At 37.1% G+C, this 17,236-nt stretch overlaps 1 protein-coding gene across 15 annotated transcripts in view; it reads left to right on the top strand.

The window, feature by feature from the left end:
* PARD3 (par-3 family cell polarity regulator) overlaps positions 1 to 17,236 on the top strand; it is a 425,937-nt gene that overhangs the window by 152,135 nt on the left and 256,566 nt on the right. For all 15 annotated transcript variants that reach the window (XM_042889264.1, XM_042889270.1, XM_042889262.1 and 12 more), the window contains exon 4: positions 11,771 to 11,949. In XM_042889264.1, coding sequence (XP_042745198.1) covers positions 11,771 to 11,949 — 179 coding nt within the window. The remainder of the gene's footprint in view (positions 1 to 11,770; positions 11,950 to 17,236) is intronic.

The following is a 17,236-nucleotide window of genomic DNA, read 5'->3' as shown; positions in this document are numbered from 1 at the left end:
CTCTTGCTGTCCTCACACTAATGTTGTACTGCTGCTTTGGAAGGCTAGACAAGCAAACTGCCACACAGCAAATCAGGAGACATTTTTTTCAGCCTCATGCTGTTTGTGAATTTTGATCCAAGAGCTTTTCTCCGTGTGTTTTGTTCATGCAAAGGCTTTTATCTTCCCGTGTGGTTTGGGAAGGTTGTTTTTTCTTGTTAGCAAGATTTGCAAAAGTATATTTTACTAAAGAACTTAATACTATATCTTTGTAGATTAAGCTTGAATTTCATTATTAATCCCCAAATGAGTCCCAAGGCTTGTAATGTGAAATGTATGGTGTCCAGGTCTTCCATTTGCCTCAGCTGTGAAATGAAAAGAGAAAGTTAAAAAGGAAGGGGGTAGTGAAATGTCTTTTACTGAAAGTATGTAACTGCTTCCTTCTCTGTTTCCAGACCGCAAGGAGCTGCACATTTCCCAGGGGTGCAGCTGCTTTTCTCTCCATTGACATTGCAACAGCAGAAGTGACTATCCTTGGTCATGGTATCTGGTCCCATCTTTGTTTTTGACCCATTAGTTTCTAAGGGATGTGTGTGATAGCTTGCTTTGGATGAATTGTAGAATCTCAGACGTGTTTGTGTTGGAAGGGACCGTATAGTCCACCATGTTCCAACCCCCTGCCATGGGTTTGTTCCCATCCACCAGCTCAGGCTGCACAGAGCCCATCCAACCCAGCCTTGAATATCCCCAGACGTGGGGAACCCACAGCTTCTCTGGGCGCCTGCTAATCTCAGAAAAATGCAAATACCGGTTTGCTTTGTTTTAATCTGTCCTTTGATGAAATTGCTGTCGTATTCATGCAAAATGCACAACGCTGCTGAGATTCCAAGAACTAAGAAGTAATAAAACTTGGAGGAAGTGAGGGATGCTTGATGCTGCCTTTGGAGCTGGGAGAACCAGAAAGGCCTCCAAGAGCCCTTCCTCCTGCTGTTTGGCCTTTTCCTCAGAACCCCTCTGCTAGAAATGCTCTGTGAGGGGGTGGCAGGAATACTCCCCCATTATGAAGATTTAGATTTGATTTCCTGTACGCGCTTAGTCTTGGGTCCCCTTTTAAAGTTTTTGAAAAGGTTTGAATTTTGTACATGTATTGCATGACGAATGGACTTATTTTCTGTGCTCCTACGTTTGAACTTTGTATTAAGACAAAGGGTGTTAAATGTTCTTTGGAAATATTTCCAAATGCTTAAGAAATATATAAATCCAAGTCACATCTGAGGTGAACTATGTTATGAATTAATGACTTTTTAAATAGTTTTACTAATTCTCAAAAAGATTCACGATGTAATGAACTTATTCTCAAAAAGCTATTTAAAAACATTAAGAAATACTTTAAGTGAATATGGCTTATACTCACAAAGATCTCAACTAAATCTAATATATGTATGAATGCAGATTTATTTATGTTCTTTGGTGGACTTAAAAAACATCTGCATGAGCAGTTATCAAGTTCTCTTTTTTAAACAGCCTTTTTAGTTGTAGTAATGAGTATCTTTGGTACTATTTTAAAAGGTATATTTTTTGCCATCTCATATGAAATATTAAATACATTAGCTCTTATAGTTGCCCTCAGAGTTTACATAAACACAGGCAAGTAAATAATAATCAATTTCACTTCTTTCATATGTTTTCACATGATATTCAATATAGCTACATTTATTAAGCACCATATGTAATGTAAAAATGCTGCAGTTTGGCAAAATACTATTGAAGAATTCCTTAAGATAACTCAGATTCGGAACTAAGTAAGTGCTAGAGAAGAATGGAGCTTTTTCCTGCCTTAAGCACATGGACCCCTTGCTGTATGCTGCAGAGGAGCTGCTGATGATCTGAGGTCCTATAGATGTTCTGCTTCCCATGCATATTTGGTGAACATCCACACGCTGTCTACAAATGTCATAAGGATCCACAGGCTGCAATATCTATGTGCTAGGGAGTTTTTAATGCCAGGAAGATTTCTAAATTTGAATGTAAGAAAAAAAAAAAAAGATGATACTAAGAATTGTTCCTTAAAATCCTTCATTCTCAAGTGAATTAAAAAAATAACTCCATCTATAAGAGAGATGCCTCTCTTCTGTTTAGCTTTTTTTTTTTTTTTTTTCTTTTTTTTTTAAAATCTTATTCAAGATAACTTTCTTCTCTTAAGGAATGAAAGATACCTGAATTGCATTTCATAGAGCCCCTGTGGAGTTAAAAAAAAAAAAAAAATAATTCATAATTGTGATTTTTGCTTTTGGCTGTAGTAGCAATATCTTAGAGCAACAGCCTTCAGTTGTTTGTGTTAGTGCAAGAGGACTACATAAATCCTTAATAGTATAAAATGAATAATATTCATAATTATATTGTAGCTTTTTTTTTTTTTTTTTTTTTTTTTTTTTTTTTTTTTTTTTTTTTTTTTGTAAAATAAGATTATGCCTGCCTTATATCTCCTTTCTTTGTACAGATAATCTCAACTTGTGGCTTATTGTAGGATGGTATAAGGAGTGAGGCTTGTGGTGTGGAGACAGCTTGGAAAAGTTAGCTGATGGGAACCTTACAAATTCTGGCACGAATTATATACCATAGTATTTCAGTAAATATCTTCTGTTAGTTCTGGCTGATGCTGCGTCTCCACTATGAAAGATGATCGTCATCACTAGGCGAGAACCAATCACAAATTGTGATGAAAATTGGCAACTGTAAGCCTGTAAAGTCATTGATCCAAAAATTCATGTCTTTCATGTAGTGCGATTTCTTTCTGAACTTCAGCTGAGGTTCTTTTTATTTGCTTATTCTTGGTTTTGAACTTTTAGGAATAATTTTTGACTCTCTTCAGCCTTAGCAATGTGAAATGAAAAAAAACAAGTGAGAAATCAGTAATTAAGCACACAGAGTGCTGACATGATTCCAGGGTGAAAAAGGGAGGAGGGAGGAAAATTACTGCAGTTTCTCCAAGGTGTGGAGAATTTTTTGTGTTTCCAGAAGAGAACGATTCAGGCTCCCTGTTGTTGTGAAGGCTTGGTAAAGTACATGTAAATGCTCAGCTTTGCAGGTATTTAAAGCAGCAGAGAGGTTTCCCACTACTCATGCCACATGAGTAGTGGGAAAAAAAAAAACAACAAAAAAAAGGAGATATCGTTTATAAGTATGAAATGCTTTTAGTAGGGAAGAATTAAAGCTGTCTGTTGGTCCATCATCCCTTGGAGAGCAGCAGATGTTCCATTTTAGTTTCCCACCGTGGGCATTATCTACACAATTTCACTGACTACTCCCACTGTAGTCTAATTTGCCTAACTCCCTATTTGGCTACCAGGGACACCAGAGATTTTGCAGGAAGTGGTCTTTAGCCTTGAGAACTAATGAGAAGATTTCAGCTTTTAGTGCTGATAGCTGGAGATCCTTATTCCCCACTCGTATAATTGGAAGGACATTGTCTGTAGGTTGTTTGTAAGCCAGTAGGTTTGTGCTGTCCCCTGTTGCTTCTCAGGGCTTCCCAGACCATGCTCTGACCCACCCCAGCGAAAGGCCAGGCACGGCATCACGCTTCTGCCCAGGCACGGCAGCTCCATCACTGCGCATCCATCAGTGGGAAGGGTTGGTGGCATTTCACCTCAGTTAAACACGCAAATACTTGATTTGTCTTCAGGGACTCAGCTTGGTACTTGGAGCTGAATTATGGAAAACAGTGCTCTCACCTGGAGATCCTTATGTCTTCCTTCTGCCTTTGAGCTGTGTTAGTGTGAAGAGCCATCTGCTAAAAATATTCATCTGAGCATGCAGGATGATGTGACATGGACTTTTCCTCGCTCTGCTTGAGCTCTTTTGGTCGCCTTGGTCATCAGTGGCAGCTCTGAGCTCAGTGAAACATTAACGCACGGGGATTTGATAAGCTTTAATGAGAGAATGTTTCATGAGTGTACCAACATGTTTCTAATAATCCTAGTAAATGTTTCTGTCATGGAAACAAGAACAAGTGCCATTAAGATTACAGAAGCTGTTAGTCATTTTTAATAGTGATCAGAACTGTGTACACTGTGCCTTGTTATGAAAGTTCTTTCCACGTTTTTTTTTTTGTTTTTTTTTTTTTTGGCTGTGTCAGAAACTAAGTAGCATCCAGTAGTATTTGTTACTTCCCACATCTTTTTTCATCTCTTTTTCATCTACAGTTCTATATAGATATGAAAATGTAGACATAGATCGTGCTTGACAAAAAATATTTTAATTTATTGCAGTATAATCTTCTTGGTTGTTATAGCTCTCATGGTTCTGTAAAAACCTGTCTGAATAAGTTCTGTCATGAAGGTATGTGGATTTTGGGCAACAGGTGTTCAGATCGACCTGAAGATGCTAATATCCCAAAACTCTTGCCTTCAGCTGCCTCACAATGCACTGTGAGCTGCATATAATGTGTTCATCTTCATGTCTTAAAAACCCTCAGAGTTGGCTTTGTGATGATTTTTTTTTTAACTTCTCCAAAGTGCAGAGAGGCTGAAGCTGGCTGTGCCCCCTTGTGTGGGGAAGGGAGGCCGGGTACTCAGTGTCTGTTCCATGTGGGGGAGGCTTTGTTGTGTGTAAGTATGCAGATGCACCAGATTAGCATCCAAGCACTTTCAGAGATGGAATATTCATCTGATGACTAGTTAAGAAATACCTCTTAATGTTTCAAACGTATCCAGGATAAAAAGCGTTTTTATATAACTGATTTGTGGCTCAAGGATTTAAGATACAAATAGCATCCTCACTGCCATCTGTTCTTTACCATACCCTATACACATGCTGACCTATTCAGTGCTGATGTTATGCTTTTACCAATCCACGTTTTCTGTATTTCTAACCCTCAGCAGAAAAGCTCTATATTCTCATTCCCTTGCTGTGCAGTGTTGTTTGCCAAGACAACTTTGATGGGTAGGGCCTTCCTCCATCTTGGGGCAGGAGGCTGTTCATGGGCAGCCAGGATGTTCCTCTAGGGCCATGCAAGCCTTTATGTTTGAAAAGTCACTTAGCTCTGTATATGAGGATCCAATGGGAGTTGTGTTGGGATCTGATCGAGAGTAGGGTGGGAGATAAATTGCTGCTCCAGCTTTGTAAGGCTTTGTGTAACGAGAGGTTCCCTGCTGATTGCACGCACACCTGCTGAATTACAATCCAGCTTATCTAACTCTTTGGAATCTGGATGTGATCCATGTACAAATTTCCATCTCATGCAGGAGGTGATGTATGAGACTGTGTCAGCAACAGATGTTGAAAGAAAATTTGATTCTTGGGAAAGTCATCGTCAATATAGGCTGAAGAAGCTGACCACTAGTTTTGAAGTGATATCTTGCATTGCAGAGTAGTGGCATATTTTGCCCACCTCTGTTATTCCTTATAGCCACTGCTGGTTTTCTCTGGTTGAAACTCAATCATGAAAGAACCATAGTGTGTATTATACACATTACAACGTTTGTGGTTCTTCCCCAGTTTTTAATTCCTTTTTCCAGGAAAAAGTTGGAAGCTTCTTCCTCTAAGTGAGCCTTTCTAATCCTACAAAAAGAATTTAGACCATGAGAAATGTACAGTTTTCAGATCACGTAATTATTCTCACTAACAGTAGCATCGCTACTTTTCAGTTTTAGGGGATTTTTCAAAGTTGTATAAGAATAATATCTGCCAACTTCCTTGGTGTTACCAACTCTAAGTAGCTAGATTCTTGCCTGCACTACAAAATTACTTTTGAATGAAGACACAGGAATACAGTGTCTTCAATATAAAATAGCTAGAACTAAGTATCGGTAAGGCTCTTATTAGCTGGACTTACTCTTTGACATAAGCAAAAATACTTCAGCTGTAGTATAGTTGATGATACTTCTGTCACACAAATGTTTGAAGTAAGTGTGAGCAGAGTTCTATTTGAGAATAATTTGCCACATCTTGGGGGCTGTAAGTACATTTTTCCTAGATCTCTAGCAATGGTGTGAAAATAGGTAACAGGATAACCCAGAATGATATGAGCAAAGACACGATGAATGCACCCCCAAGACTTAGACTGCAGCTCATTAAAACATACTGAAACATAATTTTTTGACAGAAATGAGTAGAACATTTGTAAGATCTGACATTTTTGTCTTTTCTTTTGGCATGCAAAGATATTTGCATTTAAAAAAAAAAGCCCAGAGAAAGGAAATGGAGATAGTGTAAGTAATTAAATTTTAATTTCAGTTTTAAAGATCTTTCACTAATTAGTTTAAAAGTCAATCTCTAAGTAGATTGAGTTTCAAGGTGCAATCATCTTTTTCCTCTTGGATATCAGTATTCAAAAGTAAGAAGAAAGAATATTAAAGAAAGAAGGAAGACTGTTATTTTAAGCCTTTCAAGATAAGGATTTAACATTACTTCATTATTAAAATATCTGTGGCAGGGTGTTGTGTTCTTATTTTTAAATTTCAAAGTCATTGAGCAAGCATGGTTGAGAAAATAGGAAACTCAGATTTTACTAGAAGAAACTGAAAATGATACTAAGTCAGTTACGACTTTTTTGCTTTATGATAAGACTTTTTTGATGAATTGGTTGCATTCTTTTTACTGTCATCCATTCTTCCGGAGATTATGACTTTTCAACTCTCTTCTGGATGGTTTCTGAATAGTATAAGACCAGAATAATAGTTACAAAAATGAATAGCAATAGAGAATTAAGGTAGAGGTAAAGTTATGTATTGCTTAACACTGTGCAAAAACCTTGGAAAATCTATAACTGCGTGTGACACATGAAAGGAAAACATAGTTTTGTAAGTGAGATTGCTAGTAACAGAAAATTCTTTTAAAATTAAAGATGCCTACTTCTGATTTGTACTATTTTGTTAATCTTGAAGAGATGTGCTGGCTAATGTTCATTGATGTTAGGTTTAATACAGCCTGTAGATAAATTCACAATCAGTTGTTTTTTTTTGTCTCCAACTGGTTTTCTTCACTCTGAAGAGAACAAGTGTTGAAAACCTGAGTTGTAGTCCAGCTTGTGACAGCCTCAGTATTCTTTGGAAGTTATCATCATCTTGCCTCTAGGGGCTTGCAGGAATGAAAGTTGATCAGCTTTGGGGGATCTGAGGTTTCAGAGGTCATAAGGGATATTTGTGTTTCGCTGTGCCCAGCAGAGTGGAATGAGGAGCTGGACTGGGCCCACTGAAATTCGAACCACTGCCCTCGGAGCTGTGCTGCTGTGTGAAACTCCATGCTAATCTGAATATTTGTGTCAGATATTTCAGTTAAATATTCATGAAATCTTAGCTTGTACTTTCAAGTACTTTAAGCTGAAAGAAACAGCCCTGTTCTCCAGTGCCCCAGGATAGACCTAATTAATCATTTTTCTTGAAGGACGATGAGGACTTGAGTGCTAGGATGAATTGGCTGGGTGGCACAAGAAGGGAAGCTGTTCAGTCCCTGTCTCCTATCCTCAGGCAGTTGATTGTTGCTGAGGTAGGATCTCTGTGTGTCTAGTGTATACAACACAATGTACATACGTACACATTTGCTTCAAGTCCTGTCTAACTTGAGAACTGTCCGTGATGTCCTACTCTTTTCCGCAGAAGTTTTTCACTTTTACTGAATCATTGTTTTCCCTGAGAAAAGTCATGTGAGTGTGGAGAAAAAATAGTCCTATTCAGATCTGCTTAATCAGCCTTGGGCCTGGTAGCCTGTGTGAGGTGGCCAAAAACAGCCTTAAGTCTGTTTTTTATATCAGTGTCTTAAACTCACTACATGCCAAGCTGCAAACTGCCACGGTAGTGAGGAGCTGAAACATCAGTTTCAGAAATCCTCACGGTGTAAAATTGTCTTGGCTATGCTGTATCCATTCATCCATATGTATATATAAATATTTCCCCAGTCATTTCTGAGAGGAAATTGGTGAGGGAACATATATATTAGCTGCGCACTGAAAGACCACCAGCCTTTGCAGTGCATGGTTGCAGGCGAAATGAAGCATATGGCTTTATGGATGAAATTTGCCAGATCCTCTCATGCTTTTGCTCGTATTCTTATTTGAAAATCAGAAAAGGTGATGACCCTTTTAAAATAAAAATGGAATTGCTGGCAGGAAGCGAAGGTACAGCTCTGTGTTCCTAGCATTTAAAGATGGTTATAAAATGTACATTGACTGTTTTTATAATTTATAGTGAAACTGCTGTTGCTTTTAATAAAATGAGACTTCCAGTCAGAGTTTTTCATGATTATGAATGTGAGCATTTTGTTACCCAGCTTGGATTTATCCTACAAATAACCATTTTCTAACATAGCTGTGGCCGTGTACATAACTTAATGGGATTCTCTGTCACACATAATTCTTTCTCAAGTTCCAGTGTTGGACTTGTTGCTGAATATTTAAAGTCCTTGAATATTGCTCAAGAACTGAGTTAGTGGTGACTTTCATGATTTTTAATTTAATTTTTCCTTAATTCTTAGACTTGTAAAACTTCCTGTAATTCATTATTAGATTTACTGTTTCAAGTGCTTATTTAAAAGGCACCTTAGCTCCAGAAGCAAATCAATATTTACAGTGCATTAGTGCCACAGAGAATTTGAAGCCTTGTGATTAGAGTTCATTGCTGTTTTATCCACTCTTCAAAGAAACCACAGACTTCAAACAGTATCAGCCATCATCCTGAAATCAGTGACATTGCATTGGTCCCATACATACTTCATCTTGTGGTTTAATTATTAAGTTCTTTTCCTTTGATTTGTCTTCTAATATTTTAAAGGATATCCTCTTCAAATCTATAAATTTAAGTAAACCAGATTGCAACCAGCAGTATACTGGTAGAAAAATCTATATGTGCTGTTTTATTGTTGTAAACAGACAGTATAGAAACTGCACTTGAGCAGCCTGTCAGAATTAGACTTGAAGAATACAGGAGATTTACAGGATATTTTCAACTTGTGGTTAACACAGCATGAGTAAGATTTAATTCCTGGATTAATACCTGGTGAGGTATTGTCCATTGCCAAGGAACAAACACTAAAGCTCTTTGTGTTTCTCTCATTCCAAAAAAATAATAAAAATTACCATCTGTAAATTTATAGTTTCACACTGGAAATGCATAGAGGTAGAACACACGTATTTTATAAATCACTTAATTGTGAAGTTTGTTTGGTAATATCAGTCACGTTTCCTTATGTATGAAACCGTTTTCATAAGGAATGACTAGAATTGATCAAGCTGTATCTTTGTATTGACAGAATTCACTTTTTAGAGAAGTGTTTGATAAATGCCTCAATACATCAACAGCTACCCTTAATAAAATGAAATGGGCCATACTAAACAGCTCATTAGCAAAGAGATTTTTTAGAGAAAATCTTCTGATTAGTGTTTTCTTTAGAACATTAATATTTGGGAAATCTGTTGCATAGCCAACTTTTTGTATTGTGAAAAGTCTCTGACAATTAACATAATTCAAACTCTGGTGTTTCAGCTACAAAGAAAAAACCAATGCAGTCAGAATTTGTCTCTCTTCTCCAGAATTATTGACTTCCATTTTCTTCCTTTATTTCTTGGTTGGGAATTCAGCTTCTCTTCTTACAGAAGTTCACTGAACTGAACTTTTGTTAAGTAATTTGAAGAAAGAGTGTAAAACAGAAGAACATTTTGCATTCGCTGTGCTTATATATATAGATGTAGGAGCATAAGGAGTAAGTGAACTCATGTTTGAAAATTATAGTTCCCTGTTGTAGGGTGGGTAGCTAAGACAAGCAGGATAATATGCATGGGCTGCTGCTTGGAACAAATATAGATTGGTATTTTTCTTAAGTGGCACACACTCATGGTACAGACCTTCTTTCTTGACCAGGCTAATCCAATAAATGAGAGTGCATGTTCGGAGCTAAGCCAGAAGCACAGCCACTGCTGTTAATGGGTCACTTCATTATGCTCTGTGCTGCTGTTGCCAGTCACCACAGCTGTGGCACCTTTGTTATATAGATCTCTGGTGATTTGATAGTGTACTTTTATTATGTTTACTATCTAGGGGGAAATAAGCACCTTTGCCTTCAGCTGCTTCATGAAACTTGAAGTAGTTGAAGACAAAGCAATCAAAGAAAAACTCTCAATTATGAGTTTTATTAGTATAGACTGAGTAATCAAACTGTAAGTAGAAGTTGACTCAGATATATATAAATAATTTTCTGCATAATTAACGTGATCTTTCTTGAAATATTATTTTATTTACTCCTTGTTGCATTATACTCTTATATGTGTATTTATAAAACAGAATTCTTTGCTGGAAATTAACTGTTGTGAACATCTTTGTAATGAAAATGAAAAAAAAAATTCAGAGGAAGTGGAAGTAATACAGTATTTGTGGGAAAAAAACACTAATTAATCCTCTGTTATCCTTGATTACTAGGTTTGACTTGAAATAGAACAACTGTTCTCATGTTTTGCCATGTACCACTGGTGCATATCTCAGCAGCATGATTCCTAATTCTTCCAAAAAACCCCAGCCATGCATGTTTTTCTTTTTTTCTGTGGCATGATCGACCATATTTCTCTGTGTCTCTATAATGCTGTGTAAAATAAGATTTTGTATTTTAATATTGCTGTATGAAGCTTTAATATAAAAGCATGGTAAAGCTTAAGACTAGTCACTTTTCAGACTGCTGCCACTGTGTTTTCTGCTGGTACTGAGCGACATGAGCCTTCAGCTTCTCTGGGCAATATTTGATCATGGCACTGAAAAATAGTCCCGGTTATCATTCTCAGATGTTGGCTGTTGTGCCTTTCCCAGTTCCCTGCTGCTTTATATTGCCATAGTTTTCACCTTTTTTTGCTTTGCATTCAAGATTCTCAGTCAGCAGTAAAGAGAAATAAAACTGATAAATCACCTCACCTCCTTTTTGGTGCTGATAGGGAGAGTGCTAAAAGATCACAAATACAGGTAGTGAAACTTCTGTTTGGGCACAGACACTACATATGTGTGGATATTTATTGTAGGATAGTAAATGAAATAGGAAAAATGAATTTGTATTTCAAGAGAAACTAATGTGCCGTCAGAGTTTCCAAAACTTTGACCTCCATATATGTTACAAATCCCTTTCCTTTTCTGTCTACCTGCCTGTTGCACTGTTTATTACTAACGAAATCTTTTTCTCCTGTCAGTTATACTAGTTGGAAAGCTAAGGGAAGTGGGCTAAATTGTCACAGATTTTGTTTCAGCTATCAGAAGAAGGAAGAATGCAGAGCAGAAACCGATCACCTCCTTGTGTTCTGAGAAAAGAACAGAATGGATGCTTCCAAAGTAGAGGAGGCAGCCTTTCCCTGCAGAAAGGCTGCTCTGCCACCTCTTGCTCGCTCTGGCTGGCATTGCCCACACAACAAGCATGTTGATGCAGAAATGTAGTCTGAGTCCATTCCTGGTTTTGGCACGACACTGTTTGTCTACTTGCTCTTTGTGTTACTTCAGTCAGTTGTTCAAGGTTAGGTGGTTTTTATGTTTTACACAGCAACCAACAGGTGGTAGTGATACCATTTTTGTACTTATCAAACCAAAGAGCTGTACTAGGTTAAGAGTTTTGTTTGTCCCTCATTTTCTTCTCATGTGGTCAAGCAGTGAGACTGGTTTTAAAAGCAACAGACCTTGTCCTTGAGGAACTATGCTGAGGTCAATAGCTGCTTACTCTACAGTATCACATTCGGCCAAAACCACCCATCCAGAGCTTGAAAAAAAAATTCTGATGTGAAAAACATTTTAAATCTAGTGAGTGTTTATTTACTGTCTGTTTTTTTCTTCAGATATGCCTCTTCATGTACGGCGGAGTAGTGACCCTGCACTGATTGGCCTCTCAACCTCTGTAAGTGGTACAAATTTTTCTTCAGAAGAGCCTTCACGGAAAAACCCTACAAGGTGGTCCACAACAGCAGGCTTTCTCAAGCAGAACACCTCTGGTGTACCCACTACACATGACAGAAAGGTATATTTTGGTACACTTCTTTACCCCTCTTCATTCAATAAATGTGAAATATGCATACATTTTGAATCTTTCTGTCCTCCTCTTAATGGGTAAACCTTTATTTTCAGGCCTTGTCCAACCACACTGTCAGCAGAACACTGTGCCAGTTGCATGGGTACCTTTTGAGGAAGCCCATATTGATACCCACAGTAGGCATTTCAAATGTTTGATTTTGCCATTAATTGCCATTGAAGCTCTGATTACTCCTGATTCTGCCAAATAGGACCTAAATACTGTCACACATTTTCTTTGACTGAAGATAGACGGTGTCTGTAATGATTTCTACTGATCTCTGCAGCGGTCCCGCTATCAGTGAATAATCTGCATGCCTACAGCTAGTCTGGCTCTGTCTTTCTGGCATACCAATGCTCACTTTCATTTTCCAAGTCAAGTAATGCAAAACAAATATTACAAATGCTATTTCTCTTTGTTAACGCTATTAAAACTAAAACAGTTTACTTTATGCCTGTTATTTGCTTCCTGGGTTCAGCATCTCTGCCTGCAGTCTTTTTTAGCTTAAGAAGTTTAAGAAGAAACTTTGAAGAAAAAAATAATTCCAGTGAATCATTTCTATAGAAAGTTGCACTTTTGGTTGCCATTTTGACTGCACAGCCCAAAATCCTGTCAGAAAAGAAGTAGCTTATGATAGCTATAATATAAACACAACCCAAGAACGTGCAGCCAGGACTCCCAAACTCCAGATAAAGAAGTCTTTACGTACTGCTAATGAACTGAGCTATCTCCCAAGGGCTTTTGATTATTTCAAAAACAAGGCATTGAGGCCCACATTCTTACAAAGGTTTCTGTTTAACGTGGTGTCTTTAGGTTTCTCCTTGATCAGAATTTCAGGTAGGTAAAGGCATATTTTCACTTGTGCTGATGTGACACATGAGTGTGTGTTGTTTTGAAAGTATTTTATAGTATTCTGATTTGGAGAAGAAAAGCGATAATCTAATCCCTTCGAAGTGTTACTATTTTCAGTTAATTTTTCTGAAATGATAATGAAACTGCACTTCATTACTCTACTAGCACAGATATTGGAGAACCATAGATAGCATAATCAGATTTCTTTTAGTATGTGAAGTTAGCAGAAATTGGAGAGAATTGAACAGCAGCTGATCTTTCGCACTCGTGTTCTTGCATCATTAGTTGTTCATTATGTACTTGCTCTCGATTTTCATGAAAATATTTGATGTCTACTGAAGCATGACCAAAATGGAAAGGAATATTTGTGATCTCATGTTGTGATGGGAAGCTAGCAACAAAAGAACATTAAATCAGGAAAATGGTGGAGAACTAATGCACATTTGTTAGCACAGCAGATACTGGTAATTGTTTTACTGGCCTTTTATTTTACATACTGTATACATCAGTCCTTCAAATAGAACAGATTGCTGAGTAGGTTATTTTTAATAGATAAGATGCAGTAAACAACTGCAATTGAGTAATAATTGCTTGTACACCATATGTTATGAATTAATACTGAGTGAATTTGTATGTTGTTTGTGTTGCCAGCATCTTGATTTCTTCATTTGAATCAAGATATATTAGTGAATTTTACTTCTCTTAGTAATTGATATTAATAATTCTCCTTTCATATCCCAGTACTAGCAGCAAATTTAATTGTATTGTAATTTATTGTATATTGTTATTCTAAAATGTTATTGTATATTGTTATTCTAAAATTCATTATTTTCTCTACATTGAAAGTATCTATCTCTTGTGAAAGTACTAACATTGAATTTTTGTAATATATTTAGATTATTTGAACTATAACAACTACTCAGTACTATTTGTTTTCTTAAGCTACTCAGATAACGAAAAGAGATGGCTGTGCTTTGTTTCAGACTGTTTCACTGATTATAGATGACGCAGACATTTCAAGCAAAGCAATGAGAACAATCTTAATTTTCTGCTCTGTGCATTGGGCTTGTGCACCCATATATCTTTTGTGGGCGGTTGGCACTACGTAATGTTTTCACTGCATTTCCTTTTCTTGACAGCACAAGAACATATGTTCTTGGGTTGAGATTTGCAGCACAGTTGTAGGTTAGCAACTTTACCCCAGCAATATCTGTATGTCTCTCACAGAAACAAGAAAAGGGTTTCTGGGAGAGCTGCCAAAAGCTTCATCCACCTACTGACTCTAAGAAGTGACATTACTTTCAGCCCGTCACCTCTAAAGAGGAATAATTGACAGGTAGAAACTCTGTCCAATTTTTGGAGTAATTAGCAGAGAGAAGCTGCACGTATCTGGCAGAAGGGATTTATTTCTCAGGGGCAAGTGAGAGAAGACTCCTCACTGGTGTTTATTTCATTTTGGGTAAGAACAATTTGAAATGGCAGGAAAACGGGCAGATGCCCAAGATCAGATGAAATTAAGAGGAGTGCTGCCATGCACTGAAGGCTGTGCAGAGCCAGGACATATGCCAGTAGTTCTGGGCACATGAAAAGAGAAAAGGGCACTGGGAAAGAGGAAAAATATGGGAGATTTGAAGGATCCTGTTGGTGAACTTACAGTGCCTTTACGTATTAGGATGGCAGTGATTTCTCATTTGCTTTTCATATCCCTTTATTGAAAAGAAACATGTTTATTGTTATGATATCCCTGTATTCTCTGTGCTCCTTTTGAATTGAAATTTTGACTTTTTCTATTTTGTTTTGTCCAGCTGTACTTACACCTTGTAAGAGCAACTTGAAACCATATATTGATGCTTTCTATCCAATAAGTACTCATGTATTTGAAGAATTGTCATTATTGGTTTTTTTTACAACTTATTGTAATATTGGAGACTGTTGTCAGCTAGGTAATTCCTGACCTCTTCCTTCGGTGTCCTCCTGAGTGGTCTCAACAAAATGATTAAATGTCCTCCTTTGTGCAGGTATTTACAAAGTTAGCTCATGATCATCAACCATTTTCTTAGGTAAATTCAGTTCTCAGGATTCTTTTAAAAGTGAATATTAAAAATGACTTTCAAATAGAATTTTGTGATCGAGATGTATCTGTATTACACAGTGATTCAGGGCTTGACTTAATCATGTCTCTTGCTTCCTTGAGCCGTTCTAATGAAACAAGAAATCTCGTAATAAAAATATCTTCTCAAAGGCCTGCAGTGATACCTGATTTGCAAGCTGTAATTTTGTTTGAATTTTATTGAACTATACAGTTGAACAGATTTTATGCAGCTCAAGTGCACCAGACGTGGTTCCTTCCATCACAGAATATTTTTTTTTGATGTTGTTTTCTTTTCTGAATAACTGTTAATTTGGCTCAGTCTTAATAATGCAGTATGAAAGCCTACTGACTTAAGTAGCTGCCCTTAAAACATGAGCTGCACTAAGGAAAATCGGGTTTCCTTTCCCTTAGATGTTTGTGTTAGTATACAAAAACATAAATGCAACAACTAGATATGTTTTCTCTTATAATGACTGTGAGTTAATTATCCCCTTTCTTTTTTAATTTGCACCTGTGTTTGTGATGAAGAGTTGCATATTATTACAAATTACTTATTTGCTTATCTAGTTAACCTGTCTTGCTTAAGACAGGGATATAGCATGGCTACCTGGCTTATGAAAAATTTCCCACAGTGACTTTTCTGAGTTTGATTCATGTATTGTTGCATCTGAGATAACAGCACTGGGATAGCATAAAGAGGCAATAATGTACACTGAGAGAGAGCAATGGGAGAGAAAAATGATTGTGCACGGGCTTCTGTGCCTCTCTCGCTCCAGGATTCACCCACCTGGAGCAAAGCAAATGGCGTGCAACGTGCTCTGCAGGGTGGATCATCAACAGAAACACGCAGCTGAATATACTTGGTGTATCACTTTTTTTCCTCTTTTTGCCTTTGCCATTTAGTCAGCAGGCAGTTTTTTTTTTTGTTTGTATATGTAGGTTTCCCACATCCATATTTTGAGGTTGAGAATAGCCATGCCTTGTGTGAGTAACTGTTTTTAGGACATTCTTTCTTCCTGCTTGGAAGCCTTATCTTTATGGGCTCCATAAACTGCAGAGAAAGAAGTCTAAACCATGTAAGACTGACCTAAATCTCATGTAGTGTCAAATCCCTTAACTATAAAGCATTGTGTTTCTCATCATCCCCTCTTGCAGAAATTTTTATTTTATACTGGCTTGAGACATATAAATACACATATTCAAATTATCGCATTGAATTTTTTTTCCTGTGAAAGATGCAATGCCTCTAAGTCTCCTTATGAATGGAATACAAATTTTTTTTCTTTAGTCACAGTAGGGAAAAAGCATGCATGCATTGTACAAAATGTATATACCAAACAAAATGATTTGTCCATGTCAAGATCAGATTCGAAGTGAAAATTAGTTTCATTTAGCTTTGAGTCATTTTAAAGCTGGCTTAGTGAAATTTTCTCTATTGCTGTCGCCAAAGGTGTGTTATTTCAATAGATTTTAGCTATAATTCAGAGGATTGAAGTTTCCTGTATTAAAACAGTGTATGGATTTCATTTCATAGCTAAGGAATCTAAGGAATCATTAGACCAAGAAGGAAAAATTATGGACTAAAAGATATCATTCTGGGAGCAAGCTTATTTCTTCTTGGTGAGATACACAGATTTTGTCATTTCAGATGTGACTGTATGTGGAAAAAGAGGAAGGAAAAATGAGTTATTTACAAATACTGAAATAGTGTTTTAATGCAGAAAATGTTGCTATGGAAGAGAGAGGAATGTGTATTTAAAAAACAACCAAAAAAAGTTATGTGCACTACTTTTCTTTCTTTGCAATAGAAAATCATTGCTGGTAGCTTGTCATGTGATGATAAAATAGAGCAAATGCACCCAGAGAGAGTGCAACAGAAAATAAACATAATGTGTGTTGTTTTTGTCCTGGGTTGTGTGTAAAATTCATGACTTCCATAGGATCATAGAATAGCTGAGGTTGGAAGGTACTGCTTGAGGTCATCCAGTTCAACCACTCTGCTCAAGGCAGGGTCAGTCAGAGCAGGTTGCTCAGGTCTGTGTCCAGGTTTTGTATAAATGTAGCTGCAAGGATGAAGAATGCACCACCTCCCTTCCAGTGTTTTGTCACCCTTATGGATATTCTTGTATTTCAGTGTGTATCTGTTGACTCTTGTTACTTTACTGCTTACCTCTGAGAAGAATCTGACATTCTGCACACAGTAGCAAGTAATATTTTAGTACTGTAAGAATTAAAATCTCAATGGAAAAACTCAGCATTTCTGACTTGCGAAATGTGAAAACAAAACCAGCA

The sequence above is a fragment of the Lagopus leucura genome, unplaced genomic scaffold, assembly GCF_019238085.1.
Source record: "Lagopus leucura isolate 7727_CA_CO unplaced genomic scaffold, USGS_WTPT01 Super-Scaffold_100157, whole genome shotgun sequence".
NCBI lineage: Eukaryota > Metazoa > Chordata > Aves > Galliformes > Phasianidae > Lagopus > Lagopus leucura.
The sequence above is the reverse complement of the archived record's forward strand: the minus strand, read 5'-3'. Positions and strand labels throughout refer to the sequence as shown.